General features: G+C 38.4%; 1 protein-coding gene across 8 annotated transcripts in view; it reads left to right on the forward strand.

The window, feature by feature from the left end:
- Positions 1 to 12388, forward strand: part of TTC28 (tetratricopeptide repeat domain 28) — a 646079-nt gene that overhangs the window by 449866 nt on the left and 183825 nt on the right. The window contains exon 2 of one of the 8 annotated variants that reach the window (XM_059139726.1): positions 1452 to 1501. The exons of the other annotated variants lie outside the window; for them this stretch is intronic. Coding sequence (XP_058995709.1) covers positions 1466 to 1501 — 36 coding nt within the window. The 5' untranslated portion in view covers positions 1452 to 1465. The remainder of the gene's footprint in view (positions 1 to 1451; positions 1502 to 12388) is intronic. 8 annotated transcript variants of the gene reach the window in all.

Raw genomic sequence — 12388 nt, forward strand, 5'->3', positions numbered from 1 at the left:
CCTACTTGTGATCTCTGTCTGTCAAATAAATGAATAGAATCTTAAAAAAAAAAAAAAAATCAAAGTTCTCTTTTTTGACAACTCATCAAATGCAAATCAAGTTTCTGTGTTTCTTTTAAATTAAACTCAAGTCATCACACTTTCACATCAGCAAAAAATTACTTGTGATAGATTAATGTTTTACTGTTGTCTTTTTTTTTTTTACTTCTTTCTATTTTTTATTTTGTACTCCTTCTGTATGTAAAAGATCTATCTTAACCCTTACTGTCACCTAATGACTCCTTTTCAGCATTTCTGCCTGTTTTTCTTAGGTTCCAGGTACATAAGCACTGACCTGTGGAGTCACTACCAGTAGAGGGATCTTAGAACTTGGAAGCAAAACTTTATTTATCCTCGTCTTTTCTCCTTATTTCTTTCCTCTTCCTCTTCTGAGCCATAAAATTAAGTGAAATAAACATTCCATGTAATCAGATATGATACAACATGTATTATGGGGGAAATGTGCTGCTACTTTCTTGGGAAAAAGCCAGAGCAGGAAAAGTGTGTATCCCACCCCCCTGTGGAAGGGGGCAGCATCAGAAGTGTCATCACTCACCACTCTACTTTCTCCCACTCCTGCTGCTTTTTCTCTTTAACAGTGACCCAATCGTTACCTCCCTTTCAGCATTCACTAGAAGCAAGGTAAACCAATCCACTCTTAATCCCAGAATTTTTTTTTCAGAGCAAAACTTCTGAGGTTTCCATAAAATGACACACTTTCCAGCAGTTTCTGCTTACTACCATAAGACTTTGAATAGAACCTTCTGCAGAGGGATGCTGCCATTCTAGGAGTTGGGCTAATTCTTCCTTCATGTTCAGCTTCCAGCATACATACATTACTAAGGCTCATTTAAATGGTCCTGCCTGAACTCAAAGCTCAATACCACTGTTGAAAACCATCTCTATCCCTAAATGGAGTAAACTTAAACCTGAATCAGAATCTATCCTCTTGGGAGCTGCTTTCTGGGATTTTTCAGGCATGCCAGACACATTAACCCATCCTAGACTTGGCACATTCCCTAAAGTTTTCACTTTATATCTCAGAATTTATATATAATCTCGAGGACAATATTAATCAAATAAAATCCACCTCTTTTTAGACTCATGAATGGGTTGGCAAACTTGAAACTCTAAAGGTAGTTTTTCTATCTAGGAGAGAGGGAGTAAAATATGGTAAGGTGCTACTACAGTGTAGTAGAATTGTTGCAGTTTTTTCATCCTCAGTCTTAATAAAATTCTGAGTCTGTACCCAGTTTGTGATATGGTTTGACAATAGCCATTTTTATTAAATGTTGCAAATTAGAAACACCTGCCTGCTAAGCTATTCTAAGCACCTAATTGTAAACAGCAATAATGAGTCCTTTTCAGAGCAAGTGCCCTTGCCTTCTTCCTCATTTTTTTTTTTTGTCTAGGATTTCTGGAGGAAATGCAATGTGATGGGAATACTCACATTTGCAGTCAGGTAGGCCTAGATTTAAATCCCAGCCTTCCCGTTTATTTGTTATTTGACTTTGAACCAGCTGCTTAATGTTGTCTTTTTCCTCATCTGCAAAATGAAGGTAAAAATTCCTACCCTGTAGGTCCTGGTGATGATTTGGGATAATGTAAATAAATCACCTGATATATCATAATTCACTGATCTATCATAACTCCAAGATGCACATTTTTTTTTCACATTTTAGTATCTCTGAAATCAGTAAGTAAGCATACTGGCATTGTTTGATTGTGACACTGTTGTCCTTTTATCTGTGGTTCATATTGTAAGATGCTTCTTAAATTGATGGCAACTTTAATTTGACAAAAGGTAGTGTGCTTGGCTCTCAATGATTAGCCGTTATACTTACTATGATGATCTATTTTTTCCTAAGAAGGACTTTAGTGGTACCCAGAAAGAACCTGAATTTTACTAACTTTTCTGGTCTTTAATCTGGACTACCATTATAATTATTCTTAGGAAAAGAGTATTATAACCAAAAATAATAGTGACCCCTGTTTAGTCACTTTATGTCTCATGCAAACAATGCAAAGGTAGAAGGGAGTTAGACGTCATAAGGCTTAACAAGAATATGATTGATTGGATGAGGAGTAGCAGGTAGAAGAAAATCAAGGACGAATATGAGCGATTGTGTAGACAAACACCAAGGGGACAACTGAGCAGGAAAGTTTTCATGAACTAGGATTTTGCTCGCACAGAGCTAGAGGTTGAGAGGTCCTGGTGCCACCTGTTCATTCTGACTTTACCTTCAAGGCTAGAGTTTTCTTCTTTTAAATCTTTGTGTAGACCCAAAGTCCCGTGACGGTCAATTTAGTTCTGTAAGTGTTTGTAGAATGCCAGGTATTATGCTAGACGGTGAAGTTACAGAGATGAATAAGCCAACTCTAGGCTTCCAGAAACCCCAGTCTAACCTGTCCTGTGCTATGCTCCTTTTTCCTTCACCTGTATCTTTTCCTGTTGCTTTAAGTAGAAAATATATGAATCAACTCTTTTTGCTTTACAACGTATTTCCTTCGAAACTTTAGTACATTTCTGGTATTCACTTTCATCCAAAACAAGCATACCACTGAAAAACAAACATGAAAACTAACATGATGAAAAGTTTGATTATACTTATAATTAGAAATTTTATCTATCAGTGTAACCTATATTTAATGTCACTTTGGGTATTTTTATAGCAAGCTAATATTAAAAAAAAAAAGATAGGATCTTAATTAAAATTTTGGTTTTCTTCAGGGAATGTACTGTGTTCCTTTTTTAGATCTTGGTGTAATGTCTTCTTTCCTTGGGGATTCCCAAAAAGGAATGTTATGTGGTTGCATGCCCAAACAATTTTTGTGCCAAAGGAACAGTGACAAATGCAACAAAAGGGAAATGACATTTTCAGGTTTTTTTAATTAATATAATAAGAGAGGGAAGGGAGGCACTAATTTAGTACATTTAAATTTTAAATAAATGTACAAAATAGATTAAATGAATATAAATGTATGACTTTAAAATTACTTAATTTACTCAGTTTTATTGGTATTTAGCATCTATAACAGCCAGCAGTAACTGAATACTTGTTATGTGCCAGACACTATTCTAAGCTCTAATGTATGCATCTGACAGTCCCATGAGACAGATATCATTACCCCAACTTTATAGATAAGCAAACAAGGGCAGAGAGAGTAACTTCCTTAAGGGAACATAGCCAGCAGAGTCAGTATTCCAACCTAGGTAGTTCTAATCACTATATTACCCTGGAATTGGTAAGTCCATTATTATTTAGGAGACAGAATCAGTAGCTGTTAGGAAAGTTAATAAAGTTTTTTTTTTTTTTTAATTAAAAAAATTGGGGCAGGGTGGGGGCAGAAGGAGAGTAAGAGAGAGAATCCTAGGCAGGCTCCATGTCCAGCACAGAGCCTGACATGGGGCTTGATCTCACAACCCCAAGATGATGACCTGAGCTGAAACCAAAAGCCGTTGGCTTAACCAGCTGAGCCACCCCAGTGCCTCAGTTACTAAAGTTTAATTAAAGTTTGCTGTCGAGGGGTGGGTGGCTCAGTGGTTAAGTGTTCAACTCTTGATTTTGGCTAGGGTCATGATCTTCGGGTCATGAGATAGAGCCCCACCTGGGCTCCACGCTCAGCAGCGCTGGGATGGGGGGTTTCTTCTCTCCCTCTTCTTCTCCCTCTGTCCCTATCCCTGCTCACTCTCTCTCTCTTTCAAATAAATTAGTAAATTTTTAAAGAAAAAATAAAGTTTGCTGTTGAGTTTGTCACTGAATAACTGGCTGGGATTTTAGAGAGAAGAGCAGTATGTATTTAATAACACTTACAAACCCCATCTGTTAACATTGCCACACAATTCTGAAGAGAATATTTATTATTTAAAATAAAAGTGTCAGAAATTAATTCTAAGTGGATCTTGTATATAAATAATCAGCATTTAGGTAAAGATTATTAAATAAAAAGTAATATGATTATAATTTCAGGAGTTTAATAAAGCTGGTCTTGGGGAGGGCTGCTGAATATGAGGGCCATAAGACAGGTAAAGGGGTAATGCTGAACTTTTGGCTGTTTGGAAGAAATGGTGACAGCATTTGCTTCTTTTGTTTATCATGGAAGTCATAGGAGTAAAGGGGACTTAGGAAGGGCAGTGAGCCTGAGTCTGAGGAGACTGTGAGCTGGTGTGGTGCAGTCTGGCAAAGCATGGTGAGGAGGTACTAGTGGGGACCTAGAGATGTAGGCTCCAGTCCTGCTCTTGCTGGTTCTTTAGTGGATTGGTCTTTGGCCAAGGTACTTGACGTCTCTTGCCCTTAATTTCTACATCAAAAGACATTGAGGAGGTCTACTGATGAGTGGTCTTCAAATTCTGCTCTAAAGAATCCTTCAGGGTGCCAGAGATTCTCTTAATACTTAGGGACAAGAGTGCCCCCTAATCCAAGTTAACCTAAACAAGTACACTTAAATCACAGAAATCATGTGTATTTGTAATTTGGTTTAAGCAAAGTTTGAAAACTGGTGGATTAGGTGATCTATAAGGCCTCTCCCAGCTCTAAAGTCTTCTGTCTCTTGTTCTGAAATCCAAGCTTGGAATCATGCAACAGGGGCAGAAGTTGAATTTGCTGGAGGGAGCAGTTGTACAGAGAGCTGAGATTCCGAGCAGTTATTCTTGAACAGTTAGAAGACATTCATTTGAGAAGGTCTCAGCCTGCGTGAGGACCTATCCTTGACAGTGAGAACGCTGTACTGATACTCCTTCCTGGTAGGTAGGGAGGTTCTTAGTTGTTTCTTCATTTTCTAACATATTTCCAGGACCCTTGGAAACTCCTTTTCACCCAGTTTAAAGATTTCTTGCTTAAATTGTTATCTGCTGGCCCCTGCAAATAAGCGATCCTTTTCCTGGGCGTTCTTCCTTCTGAGAAATGTCTCATGTGGCTTTTGTGAATGCACACATATGTGTTTTCTCTCTGTCTCTTTCTTCCAGTTTCTCCATTATATCCTACCCAGGCAAAGCCAGATTTTATGATTTGGTGTAAGTACTGTCTTCAAAGGGTGATTGACTACATTCCAACACCCTACAGAACAATGTTTTATAGCCTACTAAAAGTCAGGTTGGCTGGCAAGAGTAGAATAGAAGAGTTTTGATTGGACTAAAACAGCATTAAGGTAAAGTATGTCTCCAAACTCAGGCCAAATCATTGCATAAGAGACCTGAGTGGATTATGTCTTTAAAGGCTGATTTTAGATTAGGTTATCTATCACTCCTCCAAATAAAATTGCAGATGTAGGTGAAACTGAGGATGGGAAATCAGTTTCCAAAAAATGATCTGAGCTGATTATTTCAAGTAAGTGAGGGAATTTACCCCCAGTTAAATTCAGCTCCCTAAAAGGACTATGAAGACTCTAAGATTTTTACATGGCTGTCATTTTGTGGCCAAGAGCTACATAGAAGGGAGGCAGTTGTTTGTAAAAATCATCCTAGGTAGACGTCGTGGGGCTGCCGTGGAAGGTGTTTGGATGTGAAGGAGGGAGGAGAATCCTTACGTAACCTGAGAGAGAGGTTGGGGGCTAACATACCTTCCCTCTGACGTTCAGCATTGACCTTTCCCCTGCAGTCCTTCGCCAGCAGTGGCCGGCACTCTTCACTGGCTGCAACTTGGCAGTTCCAGCGCATAGCGTGGATGCCTGTTGTATTGCCTTAAGTTTACATGGAGCATCAAGTTTTTTAAAAAATGAAATCATTATAAATTCTGGCAGTTTTTATGGTATAATTAAAATGTCTAACAGGATACCTCTGGGAAACTAAATGCAGTTTTACTATTTATAGAGCCAGCTGAGGTAGTGTTTCTTGCCAACTTTCATATCTTATGACCTATAAATTGCTCTTAATAGCTAATCTGTCATCTCAGCTTCTCAGACAAGAAAGCTTGTTTCCTTATTAATCTGTTAATTTGCATCTGCAAAGGACATTTACAAATTCTTGGTTTGAAAACATGGCTGCATTAATGCTGGGCATTATAAATAATTTATCACCTGTGATAGCAACTCTTAGGTCTAGGTAATAGATCTTTCTGACATTGTGTTATTCTTCCAACCCTAATATAATTTTGATAAAAATAATTATTATGAAAGCTCCTCTGGCCCCACAGTATTAGAAAAGGCTGACAGATTGCTGTGGAGAAGCTATAACGATCACTAACTGCTCTCTAAGCTCAGAGTAATAGATTCAAACCAACTATTTCCACCATGGGTTAGTATATAATAGAAAGAATTCAGATAGACTGATAGACACAAATCAGTCTTTTACCTTTTCAGAAGTAACTTCAGAGTAGTCCTCCAACTCTAGCTTTAGGCATTGGGACAGACTAGTTAGATTGATTATAATAAAGCCAGCACCAATAATGGCATGCACACCACAAAAAAAGATTTAAGAATACTAAACACCATATAATTACAACTTCCCTGTTTAGTGTGGTATTTAAGTCTCTTTAGGTTGTGGCTATGAGTTCACAATTCTTAGAGATCCCATTTTGGGACGCTTCCTCCCTACCAAGAGCTTTAATATTTAATTGTTTTGTTGATTTGTCCTTTCCTCTATTTTACTACAAGAAGAATTTTTTGGGGGGTAAGACACAAAACCAAAAAGGGAAGAAATCAGAGTAATGAGAGCATTAGAGTTATAGCATAAGGCTGAAGCCAGGGCAGAATCTGTGTACGTATTATTGACTTTATCAGCCTGTTAAAGAGAGGCTCTGCATCTCAAGCTGTAAGCTGGTAATCCGAACACAAAGGTAAATCTGACCACTTTAAGATTCAGAGGTTTTGTGTTTTTTTGTTTTTTTTTTTTTAATCAGAGAGAGAGAGGGGGAGAGAGTGAGCACAGGCAGACAGAATGGCAGGCAGAGGCAGAGGGAGAAGCAGGCTCCCTGCTGAGCAAGGAGCCCGATGTGGGACTCGATCCCAGGACTCTGGGATCATGACCTGAGCCGAAGGCAGCTGCTTAACCAACTGAGCCACCCAGGCGTCCCTGTTTTTTTAGATAAACCCATAGCAGCTGCTTGGTAGAAGCTTTGAAATCTGACAGAAATTTTTCTATTACTCTTTATAAAGATGACATTGGGTGATATCATGGACAGTGTCCTCAATAATATAGATAATAATTTCTTTTATTTGTCCAGTTGGTTTTGTGTGACTTGAGTAACTCCAGATGTTTATGACTGTCATTTAACTTTTACACAGACTTACTCTATCAGCTCAGCTGCTGGTTAAGGTAGATTTTCAAGCTACAGTATGCTCATTAAATAGAGAATGTGAGTCATTTCAGACTGTAGGAAGTATACAGACCCCACAGAACACGATTCAGTCCTCTGTTTCTATAGGTTCATATGGGGGTGGCTATAGAGTCCCTCCTAATAGGCCTGCGCTTTGGATTAAGTATTACCAGATAGACAGTTTGTCTCTGGGTTAGGAAATTTTTTAAGGATTCGCTAAGTTCTGATTTTAGTACCTAATTCTTCTCAAATTTTGTTTTTCTATAAAAATTTCTAAAATTTCAAAAAAAACTTTTTTAACTTCTTCATCTATAATCCTGTGGTAATTGGTAAATGCCTAAAATTTAATCATTCAGAAACATGGTAATTCAAATAATTGAATGATCAGGAAGCATTAACTATAACTATGATGACTGGAGCATGACAGTTAGTAATTAATAAAGCTGAATATTGTATTGATAAGGCTAGGCCAGGTTATGCTGCACTAACAGTAAATCCCTAAATCTCAGTGGCATAAAACAACAAAGATTTGTTTCTTATGCCCACTGTATATTCACTACTGGTCAGCAAGGGCTCTGTGCCATATTGCCACGATTGTCACTTCAAGTTCAGTTCTGGTGAAGCAGTGTGTGGCAAGGGAAAGAGAATGTGGTGAAGCGTGCCCTGGTTCCTAACGCACCAGCTGGATGTGATTACATTTATCAGCCAAAGAACAGTCACTGACCCCTGACTTCATGCATGAAGGGATGTGCCATCTTACCTGCTTGGAAGGAGGGAAGCTAGAACAGTTGTGAACAGCCCCAAAGAGGACATTAAATATAATTAGTGATTAAAATAGGTCTTTTTGTATTCTAACTAGTCATTATTTTAGTTAGGCATTGTGGTGTTGTTGGTACCACTTATCTTGCTTCTTTTCATCTATTTCATGGAAATAGATGCAAGTACAGATCTGGTCTGGTCAGCCCCCTGCTTAAACCAGTGGCCCTATTGCCCCCTGGGTGTCTGTAATTCCCTCAACAGGGGCTAAACTCTGTGTAGTCAAATGCGCAGGAGAGCCAGGGCCTGACACAGGTGGATGTGAACCTGGCTTTATTATTAATTGTGGACTTTCAGGCATGACACTTTATCACTTGGAGTCTAGTGTTATCTCACAAATGTACATAAAAATAATGACACATGTGTGAAGGGTTGTTATAAGGAGCAAATGAAACAACATACATGGAAAATGCTTTAGGGGCACCTGGGTGGCTCAGTGGGTTGAGCCTCTGCCTTTGGCTCAGGTCATGATCCCGGAGTCCTGGGATGGAGCCACCCCATCCGGCTCTCTGCTCAGCCGGGAGCCTACTTCCCTTCTTCTCTCTGTGCCTGCCTCTCTGCCTACTTGTGATCTCTGTCAGATACATAAATAAAACCTTTAAAAAAAATTTTTTTTAAATACAAATAAAATTAAATTAAAAAGAAAATGCTTTAGATTTTACAAATTGATGGACAAACAGAACTTACCCAAACTCACCTTTCAGACTCCCCTCTTGCCACTACCCCTCCTCTCAGGTCTGAATGGCTTCTCGTCATCCTTCATGCCTTTGCTCTTGCTGTTGCCATTTCTAAGAGATACCTATTCCTCAAATGAGGAAAACTCCAATTTATTTACTTTTAAATTAATAGACTGCATTTTTTAAGAGCAGTTTTAGATTTACAGAAAATATACAGAAGATTTACAGAGAGATGCCACACACCCTCTTAGTTTCCTACTTAGTTTCCCTCACTGTTAACATCTTGTGTTAGTGTGATACATTTGTTACAATTGACAAAACAACATACTCTTATTAGGTGAAACTCATAGTTTACATAGTTTACATTAGGGTTCACTGTCATGTGCAGCCCATGGGTTTTGACAAATGCATGATGTCATGTGTCCACTATTTAGGTATCATGCAGAATAGTTACACTGTCCTAAGAATCCCCTGTACTCCACTTATTTATCCTTTTCCTGCAACCACTGACTTTTTTTGCCTTCTCCATAGTTTTGACTTTTACAGAATGACCATAGTTGGGATGATACAATAGATAGCCTTTTTAGGCGGGCCTTTTTCATTAGCAGTGTACAGTTAAACGTCTCTGTATGTCTCTTTGTGGCTCCATCATTTCTTTTCAGCACTAAATAGTATTCCACGGTAAGGATGTACCAGGGCTTAAGCATTCACCTATTGGAAAACATCTTGGCTGCGTGCAGTTTTTGGCAATTATGAATTCATGTGTAGGTTTTTGTGTGGACCATAGTTTTCATTTCATTAGAGTAAATACATGGGAGCATGGTTGCCACATTGTATGGTAAGAATATGTTTAGTTTTGCAGGAAACTGCCCATCTGTCTTCCAAAGTGGCTGTCCCATCTTGTGTCCCCACCAAGAAATGAGCTCCTGTTGTTCCACATCCTCGTCAGCATTTGGTATTGTCAGTTTTTTAGATTTTAGTTATTCTAATAGGAGCGCATTGCTATTTCATTGTTCTGATTTTCAATTCCCTGATAACATATGATGTGAAGCATCTTTTCATATGCTTATTTACCATCAGCATATTTTCTCTGGTGATGTGTCTGCTCACATCTTCTGCCCATTTCAAAATTGGATGATTTTTGTTGTTGTTGAGCTTTAAGGTTTTTTTTTTTTTTTCCATATTTTGGATACTAGTCTTTTGTCAGGTATGTGTTTTGCAAATATTTTCTCCAAGTCTGTGGCTTGTCTTTTCATTCTCTTAATAGTATCTTTTGCAGAGCAGTTTTTAATTTAAATAAAGTTCATCGTGTCTATTTTTTTAATGGGTCATGCCTGTAGTCTTATATCTAAAAATTCATTGCCAAGCCCTAGATTTTCTCTTATGTTAATTTGTAGGAGTTTTATAGTTCTGTGTTTCATACTTCAGTCTGCAATCCATTTCGAGTCAACTTGTTTGAAAGATGTAAGGTCTGAGTCTAGATTCACTTTTTTTGCATTTGGGTGTCTAGTTCTAGCACCCTTTGTTGAAAAAACTGTCTTTTCTGCATTGAATTACCTTTGCTCTTTTGTCAAAAATTAGTTGACTATGTTTTCATCAGTCTAGAGATTTTTCATGAATGAATGAACAAATGAAGAAACCAACTAACAGACCCAAAACACTCCAATGACTGTGTAAGCTTTGACCACTTGAAGTCAAGTGCTTTTCCCAACGTTAGGTGTTGGATATACCAATGATTCTAGACTGCTCCTGGGTAAAGGGTGAATTTTCTTATGCCTACATTTGCAGAAAAATACTATGAGTAATATGATACAATGTAGGAAGGTGATTACACATCCTCCCATCAGTGGGGCAAGCCTTTTGTGTTGTCTCTTTAGTTCTGATGACATAACTTCTTGTTCTATTTTCTGGTCATTTTCTGCAACATCTTTAATTTTTTTTTTTATGACTCACCACATTGGAAGGTATTAATAGTTTCCATTTACAGATGAGGAAACTGAGGCTCAAAGATGTCACATTACTTGTGTGGTATCACAGTTCATGATTGAACCTGTGCATGCCTGATTTGAGATTCTGCCCCTATTCTTCTACATCCCTCTGCCCCTTGGGTTGTAGGTGGTGAACCCAGGATGTTGAGTGTGAGGGCACTGAACTGGCAGGGAATAGAAGGTGCATGTGGATTTGGAAGAAAAAACAAACTTCTGGTACTAGCTGGTATATTTCCCCTTTAAAAAACCATCCACAATTAATCAGTCAGTAGTTATATTGAATATACAGAAAATATACAGATATCTAATTATTTAGATCTGTCATTTTAATGCTAATTTTCTATCTCTTATCTCTGATAAGAACCACATATTTAAGTATTTAATCTTTAATGGCAGTGTTATCAATGTGGTTATAGTTTGAGTAGTTTAAACTTTCTCTATTTTATGTCTCAAACTGCAAGTCCTTAAAGGTGGTTTTAAAAAGTCTGAGTGAATGTCCTTCTCTAGTTGCATAAAGCTGACTTGTTAGATACAGTTCTTCTGCAAATACTCAGGTCACAGAGCAAAGGGTGATGACTCCTGTGTACTAAATCTGCAGCTGGATATCATGCTTTGGCAAGAACTGGAGTAATTTATATCTTGTAAAAAGAGGAAAGTATTGTCTTATCCCAACCAGATAGTTTGTTAGCATAACTGTTTGTGTGCATTTTAGTATTCAAATACAGATGTTCCAAAATGTTTCCACTGTGGGAAGCAGCTGTTGCTATTCTAGCACAAAAATCTCAGAGAGATTAATATACAAAGGCAGCAGTGAACCTTAGTGGCAAACGTAGCATCTGCTTGAGGTGGGGCCTGTGATTCCCCATAGATGGTGGGTCTTCAGATTCTCGTTAACAGCCTGAACCCATGTTTCAGATCTAAGCTTATTCTACAGGAACAGGAACAAAGACAAGTGATTAATTTGTAATTCACTTAGCTGATAAATAACATCACATGTTATTTGCCCAAGGGCTGTAAAACACTGGACTTCATTTCCTGTGGCAACTGATAGGAATATAGTTGTTCGGTCATAATGACTGATGTGTTCAGTTGCCATTACTAGCTTCTGCTAGGTAACAGAGCTTAGCCCAGCCAGCTTGCAGTCATAAAACATCCATCCACACCTTAGTGATGCATTTTCTGGGAACCTGGTGGTTTATGCAGGATACTGAGATGCACTGCTTCATTTGATCCCATTCCAGCCCTGGGAAGTATGTACATTGTCTTTATCAGTACCATTTAAATATAAAGGAAACTCAGGTGAAGAAGAAGACTGACCTATCAGGGCTGTACAGCCAAGGCTTCTGACTCTAAATCCTGTTCCATTCTTATATTACATCTCTAATGTAGAGCTGCCTCTCTAATTTCAGAGGCTGGGATGTGTGCTTCATAAATTCTATTGTCTAGAGAAGCTAGTTTCCAGGACACCTGCCATGAAGAGTTGCAATGAGACAGCACTGTCTAGTAACTGGAGGGTGCCAGGGAAGAGTGAATACTGTAGTCCTTCCCTCTTTCTCCTGCACCCCAGAGGGGAAATGCCCCAGCACTCCCTTTCCTTATGTTCAGAGAACTGCCC

This window comes from Mustela lutreola, chromosome 11 (genome assembly GCF_030435805.1).
Source record: "Mustela lutreola isolate mMusLut2 chromosome 11, mMusLut2.pri, whole genome shotgun sequence".
NCBI lineage: Eukaryota > Metazoa > Chordata > Mammalia > Carnivora > Mustelidae > Mustela > Mustela lutreola.